General features: G+C 40.4%; 1 protein-coding gene across 1 annotated transcript; it reads left to right on the top strand.

The window, feature by feature from the left end:
- Nucleotides 1-19,272: 19,272 nt before the first annotated feature.
- LOC109179930 lies at nt 19,273-21,984 on the top strand. Its single transcript, XM_019329433.1, has one exon. It carries the CDS (start codon nt 19,273-19,275, stop codon nt 21,982-21,984), a length of 2,712 nt encoding a protein of 903 aa, XP_019184978.1.
- Nucleotides 21,985-22,328: the final 344 nt, after the last annotated feature.

Raw genomic sequence — 22,328 nt, 5'->3', positions numbered from 1 at the left:
TGCATATTCATGACTTTATTATTTGGTGCATTTAGCTAGCACAATAGTTAGGCTTAAACCCAGTAAATTTATATGTGCATATGTATATATTTCCCATATAATATTTTCCCTATGTGCTACTATACTAATTTGGGCTCTTTACCCCAAAATGATTTCTAAGCTTCAAGGACGAAGCTTCCTGTAAGGGCGGGAGAGTGTAACACCCCGTGTTACGGCCTTCAATCCCGAATTAATTATTTAATTAATTCCGTTAATAATAATTAAAAAGGATTTAATTTGATTAGGATTCCCTTTAATTAATTAATGTGGTCCACCATGGATTGTGGACCCTTTCCTAAACTAGAGTTTTAAGCCCATTAGAAATAAAGAGTGTAAACCATTTACTAGTCAGATTCTAATTAGGAATCCTAGACCTATATATTTATTAGGAATAAAGAAAGTAGGCCTATATTATTCAGATTATGATTAGGATTCCTAATTCTATAAATAGGGGATTAGAAAGCAATTAAAAACCTTACCACCCATAGTTATACTACACGAAAATATTCCCGGGAGATTCCCCACCACCGAGCCTAGGGAGATCAAGCGGATGGAAATTTTAGAGAAGAACCTTAATAGCCAAGGGAGGACTAATTAAGGCTAAGAGGTAACCCATGTCTCAACAAAACCCATTTTCTTCGCTATAATCTCCTTTCTTGGCCTCTTTCTATATGCTTGTGTCTTGATGAATTCCTCTATGATATTTGTGGTATAATCTTGATGATTGAAGAGATGGTTTATGTGTAATCTGTATAATCTTGATATTGAAAAGAGATTCTTGATATTGATGTAATGATTCTTGACGAATCTTGATGCTTCTTGATGTTAAAGATAAAATATGATCTTGGTGATTTGGGTGGGATTAGAGACCTAGGTTGGATTGGGAATTTGTGTTATAATGTTCTTGATATATATTTGGGTGGGGAATTCGCATGTTAGGGTGTTGTTTATGTTTAGAAGTCATAATAGGATGAGTTATACGTGATTCTTGCTTTTGATCCGTTAATTGCTTACGTGGTATCGATAATTGCGTTTAAAAGTGTCTAAGCATGGTTTCGGGTTCCACAAAGGATCCCGGGACGTAATTATGGTAAAAAGGTCAGTGGGGGGGGGGGGTAGGTGGGTGTAGGGGAACCCGCCACCTACCCGCTGCCCAAAGATCACCACCGGGCAGCGGGCAGCCACTGGGCAGACGCCTGCCCGCCGGCAACCCGCTGCCCGGACAGTGTTCTCCAGCGGGCAGCCGGCGGGTGACCCCCACCCACCGGCTACCCGCTGATCCGTACCCCACCCTGGGTCTTTGGCTTCCCCGTTTGTAGTTCCCCGCTCCCCCATGGTGTCCCAACGGACCCCGTTTGTCGTGCTTGAGTCTAGTTTGATATTTCGGGTACCACTCGTAGGGTAAAAGAGTCTTAGGATTTGCATGCTAGTTGAATTGGTAACCCGTTGACTTAGGTGGAAGTTGTATGAATCCCTTAGGACTATTTTTAGTATGTGAATGATCACATGTAAGTTTATTTATATGTCTTTCCCTCCCAATATGCTACTACGTGCTCCTATGTGTTATGTGATGCATGATCCCCCATTTTGGTTAAGATAAAATTGGGTGTTCCCAGGCTAAGGTTCGGAAGTCGGGTGAACGCCGAATGGATTGTTCCCGGACTAAAGGTTCAGAAGTGGCTGAAGGCCAAATGGATTGTTCTTGAGCTAAGGCACAGAAGTTGGCTAAAGGCCGAATTGATTCACTTCTTGGGATGCGGTCCACATGGGCCTCGGATCTATGACCCACCGACCTGGACGCGCCAGGCGGTGTGTAGGGCCAATAAGCCGAGGAAGGCTGTAGTCCACCGACCTGAGTAATCAGGCGGTGTGTAGGGCTACGGCTGGCTGCGATCCACCGAGTGATGGGATAGCGGTGTGTAGGGCCGTAGTCTCCGAGGATCTTCGCCCACTGACTGAGTCTAGCTCAGCGGTGTGTAGGGTCGTAAGTCCCCCCATACGCTACGGTCCACCGACTATACGCATCAATGGTGTGTAGGGTCGTAAGTCCCCCCTTGTAAAGGGGATCGCGGTCCACCGACTGTGCGCGTCAGCGGTGTGTCGGATCGCGGTCCGACGTTGAGTTCGTCAGCGGTTCTCAAAGGGTTGGTTGCGATCAACTCCCCTCATACCACGGTACTGAGGTAGGGTGCTGCAGGGCCGTATTAATGCTATAAGCATTAACTCTCATGTTCGGGGCATACGATTGGTCCCGTGGTGCCATCAATAATTATGTGATATGAATGATGTTTGGATAATGATGTGTTTGAATTGGAAAGTGATCTGTGACCTTAGATACGTATTCCTTATGATGTTTACTCTACTTAACTGCTTATCATTCATTAATGTGCTTGTCCCCATTTGCTGAGTCTATTCCTGGTTTTAAAGCTAGAGTCTCCTAAGTATATATCTTCCTGCTTCAAAATGATTTTTCCTATATCTATACATATATATATACCTATATTGTATTTCAACGCGTTGGAGTGGGTTACCAGCATCTCTCGCTGAACTGATATATTTGACTTTCAGGCACAGATGAGTAGACCCCGGAGCGCGCTAGAGATCCGAAGCGTAGATTAGTTAGTTTTCCTTTCGGCCTGCGTGCCATGATTATGTATTGACATTGCTTGAGGATATTTAGTTAGTTTAGCCTGTGCATCTGAGTTCTCCAGCTCAGATGTGGCATAGCACCCCGCACTCTTATGTTTAGTTTTGGGATTTAATGAGAATTTACCTTTATTATATAAGTTTCAAAGGTTTAAAAATTTCGGGGTGTTACAGTCATCGTGTTCATCGACGACATCCTGGTCTACTCCCGAAACAAGGAGGAACATGAAAAGCATCTCCGCACAACCTTGCAATCCCTGAGGGAACACCAGTTATACGCCAAATTCTCCAAATGTGAATTTTGGAAAGACAACGTGGCCTTCTTGGGTCACGTGATAACCAAAGTAGGAATCAAGGTAGACCCAACCAAAATCCACGTCATTAAAGAATGGCCCACACCAAAATCACTTTAGGAGGTCAGAAGCTTCCTAGGGTTAGCAGGCTACTATAAGTGGTTCGTACTTGATTTTACCAAGATAGCTCAACCCTTCACTAAGCTCATGAAAAAGGAAACCCCCTTTCGATGGGATGACAACTGCACCTCAGCCTTTCAATAATTGAAAGAAAAGTTGACCACAGCACCCGTCCTAGCCCTCCCCTCCGGGATGGAAGGATTCGAAGTTTTCAGCGATGCCTCTAAAAAGGGACTGGGATGCATAGTAATGCAAAAAGGCAAAGTAATAGCATACGCATCCAGGCAACTCAAAACCCTCCAAGAAAATTACCCCACACACGACCTCGAGCTAGCTGCCAATGTGTTCGCCCTGAAAATTTGGAGACATTACATATACGGAGTGCAATGCAAGATTTATACAGATCATAAGAGTCTGAAGTACATCTTCACCTAGAAAGATCTAAACATGCGACAACGAAGATGGTTGGAACTTATAAAAGATTACGACCTAGATATCCAGTACCACGAAGGGAAGGCTAACGTTGTGGCAGACGCTCTAAGCCGAAAGGCTAACCATTCCCTCAACACCACCTAGATCCTGCCAGACGAGCTATACAAGGACTTCCAAAGGTTGAACATGGAGGTAGTAGAGCAAGGACAAACAAATTCTGAGATCTACCTATTCAATGTCAGAATCATACCCACACTACTCGAAGAAATCAAGGTCAGGCAGCATCAAGACCCAGAACTAAATAAAATTCGACTCGACCTAACTTAGGGAAAGGACGGACCATTCGAAATATGCGAAGATGGCAGCCTCCGCTATCAAGGGAGATGGTGCGTACCCACGACACACCCCCACCTAAAGCAACAAATCCTGGAAGAAGGGCACAACTCACCATACTCGGTGCACCCCGGAGGCGACAAACTATACCAAGATGTGAAAAAGATGTTTTGGTGGCCCAAGATGAAAAAGGAAATCACAGACTTCGTGCGCAAATGTCTAAACTGCCAAAGGGTAAAAGCCGAACGATGTAAGCCCAAAGGACTCGTACAACCCCTTGAGATACCACAGGGGAAGTGGGACTCCATATCCATGGATTTCGTCGAGAGATTGCCCACAACACCAACCGGCAAGGATAAAATCTGGGTAATAGTGGACCGGCTAACCAAGACAGCACGATTCATTGCTATGAAAGAAACATAGACAATGACGCAACTAGCCAGGGCCTACCTAAACCGAGTAGTGAAGTACCACGGAATCCCCCGAAACATTGTGTTCGATAAGGATCCCAGGTTCCTCTCACAATTCTGGAAGTCTCTACAAACAGTCATGGGGACACAGCTAAACCTGAGCACTGCCTTCCACCACACTACCGACGGCCAAACCGAGAGAACCATTCAGACTCTCGAAGACATGCTAAGAGCCTGCATGTTAGACTTCCAGGGGACATGGGAAGAACATCTATACCTCATCGAATTCTCTTACAACAACAGCTATCACGCAAGTATCCGCATGGCTCCCCACGAAGCGCTGTACAGTAAAAAATGTAGAACCCCCTTATGTTGGGAAGACATGGTCGGACCAGTAGCGCTAGGACCCCAATACTTACAAGACACCATAACTAAAGTCAGACACATACAAGAAAGAATGAAGGCCGCCTAAGACCGCCAAAAATCCTACGCCGACCTGGGAAGAAAGCAAGCCGAGTTCACCTCCGGAGAAAAAGTCTGGCTAAGAATCTCACCCACATGAGGCGTAATGAGGTTTGGAAGAAAGGGGAAACTCAGTTCCCGGTTTCTCGACCCCTATGAAATCATAGAAAGAGTCGGGAACCTGGCCTACCGCCTCGCCCTACCCATCGAACTGGAGCGGGTACACAACGTATTCCACAAAATATATACACGATCCAAGCCACGTGCTACAACCCGAGGCCGTGGACCTTGATGACGCACTAACTTACGAAGAGAAACCCGTAAGGATCCTTGGATGCGCCAGCGGTGTGTAGGGCCACCAGCCTGAGGAAGGCCATAGCCCACCAATCGAGTGATCGGCGGTGCGTAGGGCTATGGTCGGCTGTGACCCACCACTTGTTGTTTAGCTAGTTTGATAGTTGGTGTTTGGAGTTAGTAGTTTAGTTCTTGGTTGTTGTCTAGAAGTTGGTGGTTGTGTTGAGGTTAGAGTTCTTGATGCTCAATCTATCCGTTTGTTAACCTCTTGCCAATCCTTGAATTTGAAATGCCTTCTTCTTTGCTTTGGAATCCTTCTGAGTTCTTTTGGAGTCTTTGACCAAAAGAGTTATTCTTGAACTTCTTGTCACAATATCGTTTCCTTTCACCGTTTGCTTTTAATTCGTCGTACCCAAGCTTCGGGGACGAAGCTTCTTTGAAGGGGGAGAGGATGTGACACCCTAAAAATCCACATTCAATCCATGGATTAATTGAGTAATTAATCCTATTGTATTTGAGGAATTAATTCCTAAAATCCTGATTTTTAATACTCAAGGACTAGAATTTGACTAGTCAACCTTAAAGTTGTGCTTGTACCTTGTGCTTTGAGGGGAGTTCCCTTGTTCCTTACACTTTCTAAGGGTTAGTAAGGGTATCCTTGTATTTTCACCAACAGTTAGTATTGTAACCTAACCTAGAAGACTTATTCATTTCATTCCCTACAATTCTTAGAAATTAGTTCTACCTACTCTCTAGAAAAGAAGTGTAGCTTATTCTCCACGCCAAGTTGAGACCCTTGTCAAGATTCCAAGATTTGCTTCCAAGATTCAACCTTTCACCTATTTGGGCATCTAGGAGGGTAAGATCTAAGTTCATCTTATGTTTTTGGTTCCATCTTAGTTGTCTTTTTCTTAAAGGTAGGATCTTTATGATCTTTTGGGTTGATCTTGAAGTGGGTTTGGAAAGTAAGCCTTGTGGAGAGCTTTTTGTGGTGTAAAGTGAAGTATTTTGATCTTCAAGAGGTAACCCATGCTCTACAAAACCTATTTTGCTTACCTATATGTGATTTCTTGGATTCTACATGTGCTTTGTTGTGAAATGTGAGGGTTTATGCATTTGTCTTGTGATATTGCATATCTAGAGCACAAGAATGTTCCCGCGGGCGGAACGGCGGGCGGGGCACCACCCGCTGGCCTACCCGCGGGTACATAGGCCTGTGGGAATGTGTTCCCGCGGGCGGAACCATGGGTGGGGCACTACCCGTGGGTCCACCCGCGGGTACACGAGTGGTGTTTGTTCGGGATTTGTTCCCCGTGATTTGTTTGACTCGGTATTTGGTCTTTTGACTTCCCGTTGTTCTTTTATGGAACTATTTGAGTGTCTTCTTGATGTTTCGTACGTCTAGAACCATATGGTAGGTATCCATGTAGGACTTTGGAGTCTTGAGTTGTGTTAAGTGTTCAACATTGTGTTCCGTTGGACCAAGAGGTGTCTTGTGTGTTCCTCGGAACTATCTTGAGTTTCCCCGTTGATAAGCATGCTAGTTTGTTGTCTAAATGCTAGCGTGTGTGTGGTTTGTACCTACCGATTGGTTGATGATAACTTGTGTTATTCATCGTTGTTGTCGTTGGGCTGTGACCCGTTCCTTGATTGAGTATGTTTCAAACCTTCGTTGAGATCCGTTTTTGACTCTTGTTGAGTTGTGGTGCGTGTGTGGCTTTACCTGGATTGCACGATTAGTGGTATGGGACACTAATCACCAATGTATTGCAGCGGTCCTCGTGGTGGCCGTGATGTGATTATGGAGTTGTGGCCTGAGTGATGGGTCCACGTTTTTGGGGGATAACATGTGTTATCCGGGCATGTGTTGCCGTGATTGGTGGTTTTCATTGGTGGGGGACGACGGTCCCGGGGGAATAAGGTTTGACTAAGAAGTACAGGGGTCCTGGAGGTAATGGTTGGAAAGAAGGTACAAGGTTGGGGGTAGCCATAAGGTTGGAACAGGGCATAAGGAAGGCATACCAACTCGTGATGGGTGATGTTGCGAGGGCTTGTAAAGCCGGCGTTGTGTGATCTTCTCTCGTGACGTGTCTAGTCACGGAGGCTTGTGTTGTTTTGGCATGTGTTGCCGTTGGGTGAGTCTTTATCCTTTGCGTGTGGTTAACCTTTGTGGTTTGGGATGTGTTCCCGTGTTATCCTTGTGAGTGATGAGTCTTGTGTTGACTGTTGGTCTTGGTTTTGACTTATATATATGTATTCCGTTTCGAAAATGGTTTTTATGACTTATATCTATCTATGTATGATACTTAACGGTACTGGTGGGTTACCAGCATTATTCGCTGACCGGGCGTCGTCCCAATGTTTATCTTTGTATCTTTCAGGTGATGTTTAGACGAGCCGATGTCTAGAGCCTGGTAGCTTAGCACCTTTACCCTTGCTTTTGTGGCCTGTGCGCCAATGTAGTTAGACTGATGTTTTGGGATATATGTATACACTTGCAGATTGTTTGCCATAGCGTTTACCGTGTTTGGTAGACGTGGCGTGATACCCCGTTGGATTTCTTTTATCCAGTTTTGTTTTATCTTCCGCTGTGCTAGTTTTGTCGTTTAATCTGCATGTGTTAAGGATTTTATATAGGTCTTGTTTGGGGGGTGTTACACACCGACTGTGCTCATCAGCGGGGTGTAGGGTCGTAGTCCCCGTAAGAGGATCACAGTCCACCGACTGAGCGCGTCAGCGGTGTGTAGGGCTGTGATCCGCCGTCAAACTATTGGCGGTCTGTACGGTTGGTTGCGATCAACCCCTTCATGCTGCGGTATGAGGTAGGGTGTTGCGGGGCCATGTTAGTACTATACGCACTAACCGGCATGTTCGGGGCATGTGTTTGGTCCCGTGGCGCCACCAAAAGTGTGCTTATGTGATTTGAATGATGACTTGAATGGCGAATAAATGATGATTGAATGATGATGTGGATGACTTGAAAGTAAACTGTGACCTTGGATACATGTTCTTTATGATGTTGTCTTTATATAACTGTTTATCTTGACTGAATGTGCTTACCCATATTTGCTGAGTCTATCCTTGATTTTAAAGATAGAGTTCCCTAAGTATATCTCTTCCCGCTTCAAAATGATTTTCGTATATCTATGTATATATATCTACCTATATTGTATTTCAACGGGTTGGAGTGGGTTACCAGCTGATATGAACCTAGTCCAAGGTTCAAATAAGATGGAATATTGTCCCAAGAATGCTCTCAAAACTAAAGATAGAGATGGATCAAAATACCTTAAACCTCACGAGAAACCCTTTGTCTCGAATCCTCAAAGACTTGGAAGAATCCCATGTAGCTTCAAGTACCTCGATGTTGCAATCTTCAATCAACTAGAGTCGGATCTAGTTTCCTTCGATTCAAGAACGAGACCACGAACCTAAATCTAAGGTTGAAGAAAGTAAGATTGATTCGAGTCCACGAATCAATTTGCTAGTCGAGTCCATGACTAGCCACTAATTGAGTCCACAATTAGCCATAAGGTTTCTTACACAAGTGTAAAGAAAAACTTAAGAATTTTATTGAATTAAAGCCTACTCAAAACTGATATGGATGTGCCCTATTTATAGGTATAGGGCAGCATTGTAATCAAAATACAATGGGAAAAAGAGTCCTAAACCTAATCTAGAAAACAAGTAAATAGAGTTTTATTTAGAAAAGGATTTAAGGAATCCTTTCTAAATACAACTAGTGTTTTCTCTTTTATGCCAAAAAATTTAAATTAATGATGACCAAAAATAATAAGGCTGATTTGGGCCTAATTTAATCACCAAAATCAGCACTTAAACAATTATAAAAAGCCTTGAGTTCTTCGCCATCATTTGCAATTGGGCTTGAATTGGATTTCCACCATTTTTAAACATAACCAATAAAGAGTTGTCTTAATTGTTTGGACTTAGACCTTGTGATTGGCCCAACTGATACTCTTAATGGATCTTCAGTAGTTTGGGTTGCATTATCCTCCCCTTCTTGAAAATGATTCGTCCTCGAATCTGTGCAATCATATGGAGACAAGTCTGAAACATTGAAAGTAGAAGAGACATTGTATTCTCCTCTAAGATCAACCTTATATGCATTATCTCCAATCCGTGATATAACTTGAAATGGGCCATCTCCACGTTGGTTCAGCTTTGACTTTCTTTCACGGGGAAAACGGTCTTTGCGCAAGTGAATCCACACCCAATCTCCAGGCTCGAATGTGATCTTTTTCCTTGTCTTGTTCACTCGAGCAGCTATTTGTTCGTTCCTTTTCTCAATTTGTTCTTTGACTTTAACATGCATCTCCTTGATCTTCTTGGCACGTTCTTCTCCATCTAAGCTATCCTGCGGATTGTAAGGCAAAGCAAGTAAGTCTATGGGAGATAACGGATTGAAACCATACACAACTTCAAAAGGAGACATGTTAGTGGTTGAATGTATTGCACAATTATAAGCGAATTCAACATGAGGCAAACATTCTTCCCATGATTTTAGATTTTTAGAGATCACACTTCTAAGTAATTGGGATAAGGTTCTATTAACTACTTCCGTTTGTCCATCAGTTTGAGGATGACAAGTAGTAGAAAATAGCAACTTAGTCCCAATTTTAGCCCACAGAACATGCCAAAAGTGGCTAAGAAATTTTGAATCTCTATCAGAAACAATAGTCTTAGGGATGCCATGCAATTTAACAATCTCAGCAAAGAAAAGATTAGCAATATGAGTTGCATCATCAGTTTTGGTGCAAGCAATAAATCTAGCCGTCTTACTAAAACGATCAACTACAACAAAAATAGAAACTTTTCTCTTAGAACTCATAGGTAACCCTAGAACAAAATCCATAGAAATATCAAGTCACGGGCCGCTAGGAACAGAAAGTGGTGTGTAAAGCCCTTGGGGAAGTGATTTGGACTTAACATGGTGACATGTAGTACAATTATTCACAAAAGTCTCAACGTCTGTTTTCATTCTAGGCCAATAGAAGTGTTCATGCAACGCATCATAGGTTTTAGAAATACCGAAGTGTCCCATAAGACCACCTCCATGTGATTCAGTGATCAAACTCACACGCAAGGAACAATTAGGAATGCACACTTTATTTTCCTTAAACAAAAACCCATCTGACAAGTAAAACTTTCCCAAAGGAGATCGTACACAAGAGGTGTAGATCTCGCCAAACACTGAATCACTAGCATAGAGAGACTTAATGAAATCAAAACCAAGAAACTTAGCATGTAAAGTAGCAAGTAAAGTATATCTCCTAGATAAAGCATCAGCCACTTTGTTTTCCGTACCTTTCTTGTAGGCAATTTTATAAGAAAAAACTTCAATGAACTCGAGCCATTTAGCATGTCTCTTATTCAACTTACCTTGGCCTTTCAAATGTTTTAAGGCTTCATGATCAGTGTGTAAAATAAAGTCTTTAAACCCATAAATAATGTTGCCAAGTTTCCAAGGCTCTTATAATGGCATAAAGTTCTTTATCATATGTGGGATAGTTGAGTGTTGCGCCACCCAACTTCTCACTAAAATAGGCAATGGGGCGTTTATCCAGCATCAGTACATCACCAATTCCAATGCCAGAAGCATCACATTCTAGTTCAAAAGTTTTATCAAAACAAGGCAAAACTAGAACAGGAGCGGTGGTGAGTTTCTCTTTCAATGTAGCAGAAGCTTGTTCCTGTTTAGGCCCCCATTTGAAGATGGTGTCTTTCTTAATCAACTCATGCATAGGGGCTGCTATGGAGCTGAAATCACGAACAAACTTTCTGTAGAAACCTGCCAGTCCAAGAAAACTACGCAAGTTAGATACATTAGTTGGCGTTGGCCAACTTGTGATAGCTTCAACCTTTTTTGAATCCATGGTCACACCTTCTATACTAACATGAAATCCTAAAAACTCAACACTCTCAGACATAAAAGAACACTTCTCAAGATTGACATACAACTGTGCAGCCCTAAGTTCAAGAAAAACTAATCGAAGGTGTTTCAAGTGTTTTTCTTGTGACTTGCTATAAATCAGAATATCATCAAAGTAAACAACAACAAAATTACCAATAAATTTCCTCAAAACATGGTTCATAAGCCTCATGAATGTGCTAGGGGCATTAGTTAAGCCAAAAGGCATGACTAACCACTCATATAAACCATGCTTTGTTTTAAAGGCTATTTTTCACTCATCACCTTCTTTCATCCTGATTTGATGATATCCTCGTTTCAAATCCACCTTGCTAAAGTACTTAGCTCCATAAAGTTCATCAAGCATATCATCAAGTCGAGGAATAGGAAATCTATTCTTAATAGTTATATTGTTGATTGCACGACAATCAACACACATTCTCCATGTACCGTCTTTTTTTGGGACAATGAGCACTAGAACGGCACACGGACTCAAGCTTTCTCGAATATGTCCAATTTCAAGAAGCTCTTCAACCTGTTTCTGGATTTCCTTTGCTTCCACGGGATTGGTTTTGTAGGCTGGTCGATTTGGCAAGGTAGATCCAGGGACAAAGTCGATTTGATGCTCAATCCCTCTAAGTGGTGGCAATCCTTTTGGCATCTCTTTAGGGAATAAATCTGAAAAATCAGCAAGCAATTCATCAATAGAGGCATTACGAAAACAAGATTCAGAGTGTAACACAAGAGAAGAATCAAGATCAGTGGTAAGCTTATGAATGAAAAGTAAGTTAAACGTGTCTCCCCTTCTTATTGCCTTCTTAATGTCATTTTTTGTTGCAAGAAGAGAGGGCTGATGTGGTGATTCCTTTGCTAGGTTTTGAGATGAAAATGGCGTGGAAAGGGATATTGGAGGAGGTGGAGGCTTTGATTTTGGATAGGGGGAATATGGCACTGATTTCGCCTCTTTTGATGCCTTCCTTGATTTCAATAGTATTTCTTCCACCTGTTTAGGAGTCAAAGGAGACAAGACATATCTAATTCCATCCATGTGAAACACATAAGTGTTCATCATTCCATCAAAAGTGATTTGTCTATCAAATTGCCACGGTCTACCTAACAGCACATGAGCAGCCTGCATTGGGACAATATCACACAAAATTTCATCAGAGTAACTGTTAATAGATAAAGGAATAAGAGCCTGCTTTGTTACTCTAACTTCTCCTGCATCAGTTAACCATTGCAAACGATATGGATTAGGGTGATCAAGCAAAGGTAATTGAAGAAATTTAACCATAGCTGCACTAGCCACATTTGTGCAACTTCCAGAATCTATTATCACAGTACAAGCATTCCCTCTAATTGACCCTTTAGCATAAAATATATTTTCTCTTTGAGACTCATCTTCTTTTAAAGGATGAACATTCAAAACCTTCTTAACAACAAGAGTATGAACAGACTCACTATCAGCATATTCATAATCAAAATCTAAAGGTAAAGGTGGTTCCTCCTCAACATGCTCATTGGGGGTTTCCAAATGGTCACTAACCTCATCCTCAGACTCATATTCAAGACAAGAGGCAAACTTTTCACATTGTTTTGTTATCTTAACTACCCTCTTGTTAGGACAATCACGAGCCATATGGCCTCTTCCATTACATCTATAACAAATCAATTCTCTATCACATTGAGGCCTCACTGCCTCACTTACCTTTTCCTTACCTTTGTCTCATGAATCATCTCTTGGAAGAGGGCGTTCATCACGCCTTTGAGGGGTAAAACGAGTGTTGTTCCATCTTGATGCACCATTGTTGGGCTTGTACATCTTCATCTCTTTGATTTTTACTTCAGATTCGCGTGCAGCATACAAGGCATCATCAAGGGTGTCATATCTTTGTGTACTCATTCCCCACCGGATTTCTTTGTTCAATCCATGTAAGAAACGAGCAATAGTTCTTGCCTCTTCTTCATGTATGTCCCCTTGCTCAAGCAAAATATTGATTGTTCGGTGATAGTCATCAATAGACATTGATCCCTGAACTGTTCCCTGCAATTTTCTTTCAAGATCATAGAAAAAAGATTTAGGGCGAAAGGTTAGGCGCATATCTTCCCTTACTTGAACCCAAGATTCATAGGGAATAAAATCAGCAACTCTCTCCCTATTTCTTTTTCTCCACCAAGATACTGCATACCCCTTAAAAGATGTAGCAACTAGCCTACTTTTTGTAACATCAGAATAGTGCTTTAAATCAAAAAGTGTTTCAACAGCATTCTCCCATTCTATATACTCTGTTGGTCCCTTCTCACCAGAGAAATTAGGAATTTCAAGTTTAATGTTTCCTAACTCCTCATTAGGCTGTTGGATCCTTTGACATCTAGGATCCACTCTCCCTGCTGGTGGCAGGTGTCGCTCATCATTGTGTGGTGGTTGCACTTGCTGTGAGCGTTGCTCCAGATTAGTCATTCATGTGAGTAATCCGTCCATGGCGAAGGTTAGAGCATCTATTTTTTCTTCCAATGTCTGGGGTGGGTGTGGAACTTGTTCATCCATTTGTAGAGGAAAAAAAAAATTCTAAACAAAAAGATGTGTGAGAACGTGAAACCAAAAAGTTGGCTCGCTCCCTCACTATTCTCAGCTCGCAGGTAAGAGGTGGATTATATAGCTCTGGGGGTGCACTACACACTCTTACAAACACACACTCCACTCGTGTATCGCTCAAGGTGGCAGATACTCTCACCAGCCTTTTTCCAAAAAGGAAAATTCTAGTCCGGTACTCAAGTTGATATGGATTCAACCTCAAAGTTCAAGAAAACGTACCTTGGAAGACTTCACAAGCCTTTGAGAGTAAGGGTGTATCGCGAGATAGGTAATAAAATAGAGAGCAAGAAGCAAATAAAAAGGACAATACGAGCAAAGAAACTAAATAAGATTTGAAAGAAAAAAGGAAAACAAAGAAGGAAGTATGGCAGAAAGATATGCAAGACCAATATCAACAAATAGAGACAAATAGAATGTAAGAGGGGTTCAAGTATACCACAACTAAATAGGAATCTATCAAGAACTCCTTCCAACCTTATACTTTTCCCTTTCCTTTCCCCAACAAGATTCTCCTACCAACCTTATTCTTTCCCCAACCTTATTCTTCTTCTTCTTCTTTTGCTTTCTCTTTCTTTTTTTTTTTGCTTTTTTTTTTATTTGCTTTTTTTTTTTGATAAGTAACCTCCAAATAACTACTGTAAATATCAACAAAAATTTCGGACCAAGAGGATCCACACAACCCCTTCAAAACAGAATCAAGAATTTCAAGAATCGCCTAGAAAAACAGAAACAATGCCCTGAATTTGAAGATCAATATCTCACTAACCAGAAGGAATTAGACAGTGTATAATATATCAAAAGAACTCCCCCGAAGAGATCTAAAACATATCCAAATTTCAGATAAAACTAACCTGTGGATCTCGAGATATAGGTAATTCTTTGAAACTGGTCACAGCTCGCGGAAATCTGGACAGGGTGTGATTGAGACGTGATTGCGCGTAAATGCGCTTTGGATATAGGTAAGGGTGAGATGGGGTTGTTTTCTTAACAGAATATGTGGTAATATGGTGCTTAGGAGGTGTGAGGTCTCATTGATATTGGACGAGAAAAAGGAAAACCTCTTTCGGGATAGGTTTTCAGGAAACTAAAGAACATGTATCAAGAGTCAAGAAAATAATCAAGAATGCTAAGGAAAATTTTTTTGGGGGTTTTTTAATGAATAAGACACAAAAAAAAGTAGTATATAAGATAAGAACGAGATAAACCTAGGGAACCAAAGAAATCAAATTTCTAACGATAATGAGATAAACCTAGGCTCTGAATACCAAATTGATATGAACCTTGTCCAAGGTTCAAATAAAATGGAATATTGTCCAAAGATTACTCTCAATGCAAAGATAGAGATGGATCAAAATACCTTAAACCTCACGAGAAACCCTTTGTCTCGAATCCTCAAAGACTTGGAAGAATCCCATGTAGCTTCAAGTGCCTCGATGTTGCAACCTTCAATCAACTAGAGTCGGATCTAGTTTCCTTCGATTCAAGAACGAGTCCACGAACCTAAATCTAAGGTTGAAGAAAGGAAGATTGATTCGAGTCCACGAATCAATTTGCTAGTCGAGTCCACGACTAGCCACTAATTGAGTCCACAATTAGCCATAAGGTTTCTTACACAAGTGTAAAGAAAAACTTAAGAATTTTATTGAATTGAAGCATGTTTAAAACTGATATGGATGTGCCCTATTTATAGGTATAGGGCAGCATTGTAATCTAAATACAGTGGGAAAAAGAGTCCTAAACCTAATCTAGAAAACAAGTAAATAGAGTTTTATTTAGAAAAGGATTTAAGGAATCCTTTCTAAATACAACTAGTGTTTTCTCTTTTATGCCAAACAATTTAAATTAATGATGACAAAAAATAATAGGGCTGATTTGGGCCTAATTTAATCAACAAAATCAGCACTTAAACAATTATAAAAAAGCCTTGAGTTCTTCTTCATATTTTGCAAATGGGCTTGACTTGGATTTCCACCATCTTTGAACATCACCAATGAAGAGTTGCCTTAATTGTTTGGACTTGGGCCTTGTGATTGGCCCAATTAGTACTCTTAATGGATCTTCATATGTTGGGCCGCATCATCCTCCCCTTCTTGAAAATGATTCGACCTCGAATCTTGTAAGCATTGTCTTCGATCCATGATATCACTTGAAATTGGCCACTATAATATTTTCCTCTATCGAATGGACTTATTATTGGTCTTTGTTGTTTGTTCCACCAATGATGTTTTAAGGTCGTAGTTATGGGCCTTGTGATGAGCCCACTATTTACCCATACTGGATTCCATGTGTACTGGTTCCTATTATTCTCCCATTCTTGAAAAGGATTCGTCATCGAATCCAAATCTTCAGTGAAAGACAAGGTAGCAAGCTCACTTTCTGTTTTATCACGCTCATGGAACTTTTTCTTGGGATGCTTGACACGAGTCGCTCCAATCATCATCCTACAATCAACAAGTAAGGCAATTAAGTCTAATGACACATCAGGGAATTTAAACATTCTGGATGGTAATAATTCAACAAAATGAGACATATTAAATTTATGCATCTTATTTGAATTGTCAACAAGCACAAAATCTTTCCTCCTAGAGCTTAAGGTAAAATCAAACAGAAAATTTATGGAAATATCAAGTAATGATTTAGATGTATTATGGTGGTAAGTAGCACAATTCTGAACATAAGATTCTACATCTTTTTTCTTCTTTGGCCAATGAAAATATTCATGCAAAAGATCATTACTCTTTAGAAAATCAAAATGTCCCGTATGTGAATCAACAATTAAATCATTGCCCAAAACAAAGCAAAAAGTGTCAATCCCATTGACTTTGAACCAAAACCCCTTGTCCAAGTGGTATTTGCCATAAGAAGTTTTCAAATGTGCCTTATAATTTCCAAGTGATTCCTTATCTCTATCAAATAAAGTTTTAGTAAAATCAAAATTAAGGAATCTTGGATGTATTGATGCAAACAAATTTCTAGCACATCTGGCAAGTAGGTCATTAATAGAAACATGGCAAACAAATCTAGAGAATTTTAATGCATGCTTTTGAAATAAAAGTGAGTAAATAGTTACTCCCCTTCTTTTCTCTTGCTTATTATCTTTTTTTGTTAGCAAGCGAGGCTGCACTTTGATAGCTCTGGCTGGTTCTTTCCACTGTACCACTGATAGCGGTTCCTTTGTTTGGCTACAATCTAAGTTAGAGGACTGGAGTGGTGACTCCAATTCTAAACGTGGAGGTTCCAGTTTGCTCTCTTTGATTTCTTCTTTCTTCAAGGCTGGTTTGAGAACTTGCTTCGATCTCAATTGAATTTCTTCTACTTGTTTTGGAAGTAGAGGCTTAAGCACATGTATAAATCTATTATAGGTGACATTGCATGTGTTGTTGAGTGCATTATAATAAAAATGTCTATAGAACGCCCCCGAAGAGATCTAAAACATATCAAAATATCAGATAAAACTAACCAGTGGATCTTGAGATATAGGTAATTCTTTGAAACTGGTCACAGCTCGCGGAAATCTGGACAGGGTGTGATTGAGACGTGATTGCGCGTAAATGCGCTTTGGATATAGGTAAGGGTGAGATGGGGTTGTTTTCTTTACAGAATATGTGGTAATATGGTGCTTAGGAGGTGTGAGGTCTCGTTGATATTGGACGAGAAAAAGGAAAACCTCTTTCGGGATAGGTTTTCAGGAAACTAAAGAACATGTATCAAGAGTCAAGAAAATAATCAAGAATGCTAAGGAAAATTTTTTTGGGGGTTTTTTAATGAATAAGACACGAAAAAAAGTAGTATATAAGATAAGAACGAGATAAACCTAGGGAACCAAAGAAATCAAATTTCTAACGATAATGAGATAAACCTAGGCTCTGAATACCAAATTGATATGAACCTAGTCCAAGGTTCAAATAAAATGGAATATTGTCCAAAGATTACTCTCAATGCAAAGATAGAGATGGATCAAAATACCTTAAACCTCACGAGAAACCCTTTGTCTCGAATCCTCAAAGACTTGGAAGAATCCCATGTAGCTTCAAGTACCTCGATGTTGCAACCTTCAATCAACTAGAGTCGGATCTAGTTTCCTTCGATTCAAGAACGAGTCCACGAACCTAAATCTAAGGTTGAAGAAAGGAAGATTGATTCGAATCCACGAATCAATTTGCTAGTCGAGTCCACGACTAGCCACTAATTGAGTCCACAATTAGCCATAAGGTTTCTTACACAAGTGTAAAGAAAAACTTAAGAATTTTATTGAATTGAAGCCTGTTTAAAACTGATATGGATGTGCCCTATTTATAGGTATAGGGCAGCATTGTAATCTAAATACAATGGGAAAAAGAGTCCTAAACCTAATCTAGAAAACAAGTAAATAGAGTTTTATTTTGAAAAGGATTTAAGGAATCCTTTCTAAATACAACTAGTGTTTTCTCTTTTATGCCAAACAATTTAAATTAATGATGACCAAAAATAATAGGGCTGATTTGGGCCTAATTTAATCACCAAAATCAGCACTTAAACAATTATAAAAAAGCCTTGAGTTCTTCTTCATATTTTGCAAATGGGCTTGACTTGGATTTCCACCATCTTTGAACATCACCAATGAAGAGTTGCCTTAATTGTTTGGACTTGGGCCTTGTGATTGGCCCAATTAGTACTCTTAATGGATCTTCATATGTTGGGCCGCATCACCTTATCACCCTTCAACCCGGTGTGGCGGCTTCCCTATTCATCCATACACGTCCTCACCCATTTCCCATACCCCACATCAACCACAATCCACAAAAACAACCCCTACACTTCAAAATCAGTACACAGAATTTGGGAAAACGGATCGTGACTTGAGCTGTGGAGTTCTAGGCCTTTAAATCCAATATCAAGCCGGTGGAACCCACATCATCTTGGTATCAGAGCCTTGGTTGCCATTCTCATCAAAATCAGGTCACGAAATACTTGTTTTCTTTTGTTTCTTGTGTCAATTTGTTCCATGTCAAAATCTGTGAATTGAATGCAAGTTTGCATGAAAAGCTTTCTTTTCATGGTTTGTTGTCAATTTTTCTATATATATTGCTTCCCCTATATGTCTTTTAGGTGTCTAAACTCATTCAAAAAGATCCATATATGTTGATAGACACTGAAAGTCACATCAAACCATCCTATATTGTAAATATGCCAGGATTGCCCTATTTGCGCTGTTAGAAAAAAAAATCTGAAAAAATAGTTCCTCTTGTTTATTTGATCTGAATTTTTTTTGTGGTAATAGATAACTCATCAATATTCCCTTCCACAAAAAAATTTTGCCGAAAGAATCCATACACAAACACAGAAAATTCTGAGAAATACACTGGCAGAATCTTGTTTTCTGGGGATGATATCTTCTAGTTCTGTCTTTTGAGTTTTGTTCATTTTTTTTTGTTGCCACACATAAATATACTTTGTATATCCTCTATTTTTCATTCATATCCTTTCTTATTCTTGTCATCGTACGTCTTTGTGTGTGGTATCTCCTTGTTTGAGTTGAAATTGTTCTTAGAATTCCAAGAAAGGTCCTTGAATTCAACTTGTGTGTGATTTGAACTTGTGAGCATAATAGAGTGTTCATACACGAGTGGTAAAATTTGAGTGATCACCCCCTAAAAAGAGTGAGTGTGAGGGAGAGAAGTGAGGTCCAACTTAATCTTTTATCTTGTTGTTGCACTTTTGTTTCTATTGCAGCTCAATATGTCGGGGTCTGGCCAATCTAATAATGAGTCAAGCATGAGTCCAAATACCAAGTGTATGGTGGATATGAAAGGGGAGTTTACTAGGCTTGGTAATTTAATGAGTGAGCTGGCTGACCGTTTGGAGAGGTTAGAATTGGAGAGGGAACAAAATAGAAATGAGGGAGGAAATGATCAAAGGGCACAAGGGAATGAGGGAGAACGGAGGAGATATAATTTGAGAGCCCAAGGGAATGTGGGAGTTGAGTCTTCTACGGGCTATGATAGTGAGGAGATTGAGGATAGTGAGATAGAAATGGGAAGGAGAGAAAGAGGGAGAAGAAGGGCAGCAAGAAGGGATGTAGATGATGATTTGGGCAACATTAAAATGAGTATGCCTAATTTCCAAGGGAAGAGTGATCCGGATGCCTATCTAGAGTGGGAGAGTAAGGTAGAGAGGGTGTTTGATTGTCACAATTATTCGGAGAGGAAGAAGGTGAAATTCGTAGCCTTGGAATTCACTGATTATGCCACTTTATGGTGGGATAAGTTAGTGTTGACAAGGAGAAGAAGTGGAGACCGACCTATTGAATCATGGAGAGAAATGAAGATAGCCATGCGCAAGAAGTACATTCCAACTTGGTACTACCGTGAGCTCTATCAACAACTCCAAGATTTGGTGCAAGGGAGGCTGTCCGTAGCTGAATATGACCATGAAAATGAGAAATTGATGACAAAGCTGGGTTTGGAGGAGGATCCACAAAGCACCATTGCCCGTTTCATCAAGGGGCTAAATTGGGACATCTGTGAGGAGATGGAAATGCATGATTTTGTGGACTATGAAGAGATGGTTCAAAAGGCTGTCCAAATTGAGAAAAAGCTCATGAAGAGGAAAAAGAGGGCCCAATCCAACACTTCAAATTGGAAAGCTAGCAAGGGACAAAAGGAATGGAAAAATGACTCCAAAGGAGAAGCTAGCAAACCGAAAGAAGCTGTTGATAAAAGTAAAGGTAAAGTTGAATTTTCTTCAACTAAACCAAGTGGTGTTCGTTGTTTTAGGTGCCAAGGAAGAGGACACATTGCCAAAGACTGTCTTAATAAGAAAACAATGATAATTAATGATTTTGGTGATATTCAAACTGAATCTGACCAAGATAAAGAGATGAGCAATGAGGATTCACAAGGGGAAAGTGCTGAAATTCAAGAAGCTGTAGAAGGGGAGTTCTTGATGGTGAGGAGAATGTTGAATGCTCAAGCCAAAGAAGATGAGGCACAAAGGGAGAACATCTTCCACACACGGTGTCATGTTCATGGGAAGGTTTGCAAGGTGATCATTGATGGTGGAAGTTGTGCTAATGTTGCTAGCACTGAATTGGCAAATAAGCTTGGCTTGCAAACTAGATCACACCCTACCCCATATTCTTTGCAATGGTTAAACAAAACTAGGGAGATTAAAGTGGACAAGCAAGTGATGGTGCCCATGTCTATTGGAAAATATGAAGATAGCATTTTGTGTGATGTGGTGCCTATGCAAGCTGCTCATGTGTTGTTGGGGCGTCCTTGGCAGTTTGACAAGAAGACAACTCACGAAGGACACACCAACAAATATTCTTTCTTTCATAATGGTAGAAAAATTGTACTTGTACTTTTATCCCCAAAACAGATTTTTGAGGATGAAAAGAAAGAGAGAGAAAAAGAAAAAAAGAATGGAAAAGAAAGAATGAGTGAAATAGAAAATTTGAGTGAAAAAGAATTGAGTGGAAAACAAGGAGAGATAAAAGAAATGAGTGCACAAAAAAGAGAGGAGAAAAAGAAGAAACAAAATTTCTTTTGTACTGGAAAAATCGTGGAAAAAGTTTTGAGAGAGGGGAGACCTATTTACTTGATACTTTTTAAAGAGGCTAACCTTGAAAATATTAGCCTTGAACATATGCCCAAGGAAATATCTTCTCTTTTGCAAGAATTTGGTGATGTTTTTCCAAAGGAACTTCCTAAGGGATTGCCCCCTTTGAGAGGAATCGAGCACCATATTGATTTGGTACCCGGGGCACCAATTCCAAACCGTCCAGCCTATAGATGTAGTCCTGAGGAGACTAAGGAGATTCAAAGGCAAGTGGAGGAACTTTTAGCTAAGGGGAAAATTCGAGAAAGCCTTAGTCCATGTGCAGTGCCCGTGATACTAGTGCCAAAGAAGGATGGAACATGGAGGATGTGTGTTGATTGTCGAGAAATCAACAAGATTACGGTGAAATATAGATTTCCCATCCCCCGTTTAGATGATATGCTTGATCAACTTTGTGGTGCTTGCGTGTTTTCTAAAGTGGACTTAAAATCTGGTTATCACCAAATTAGAATCCGTGAGGGTGATGAATGGAAGACAGCATTCAAGACCAAACAAGGTCTATATGAATGGCTTGTCATGCCATTTGGACTCACAAATGCTCCTAGCACTTTCATGAGGCTCATGAATCATGTGCTACGGGGGTATATTGGTGAGTTTGTGGTGGTTTACGTTGATGATATTCTTATTTACAGCCATGATTTGAATGAACACGTCACACACTTGCACAAAATATTCACCATTTTAAGGAAGCATAAACTATATGCCAACCTTGAAAAGTGTGAATTTTGTACATCTTCAATTCACTTTCTTGGCTATATTGTGAGTGCAAATGGAATTGAGGTTGATGGAGCTAAAGTTAAGGCTATCCTTGAATGGCATGTTGGATTGTAGACCGGTGGATAATCCAATGGATCCAAATGTTAAACTCTTACCAGGACAGGGGGAGCCATTACTTGACCGAGAACGATATAGGAGATTAATTGGAAAATTGAATTACCTCACAATCACACGACCAGATATCTCTTTTGCAGTTAGTGTGTTGAGTCAGTTTCTTGAGAATCCTTGTGATACTCATTGGGATGTTGCTGTTCGCATTCTAAGGTATATCAAGAGAGCACCAGGACAGGGTTTACTATATGAAGATAGAAGACATGCACAGGTTGTTGGGTATTCTGATGCAGATTCTGTTGAGGACATCGATGGTGACGAGAGTAGAGATCCACTACACGTTTTGG

Source organism: Ipomoea nil, unplaced genomic scaffold (assembly GCF_001879475.1).
Source record: "Ipomoea nil cultivar Tokyo-kokei standard unplaced genomic scaffold, Asagao_1.1 scaffold0099, whole genome shotgun sequence".
Taxonomy (NCBI): domain Eukaryota; kingdom Viridiplantae; phylum Streptophyta; class Magnoliopsida; order Solanales; family Convolvulaceae; genus Ipomoea; species Ipomoea nil.
The sequence above is the reverse complement of the archived record's forward strand: the minus strand, read 5'-3'. Positions and strand labels throughout refer to the sequence as shown.

What these genes read in the sequence shown, in the direction of transcription:
- LOC109179930 (XM_019329433.1), top strand. Translation starts at nt 19,273, where the DNA reads ATGTCGGGGTCTGGCCAATCTAATAATGAGTCAAGCATGAGTCCAAAT.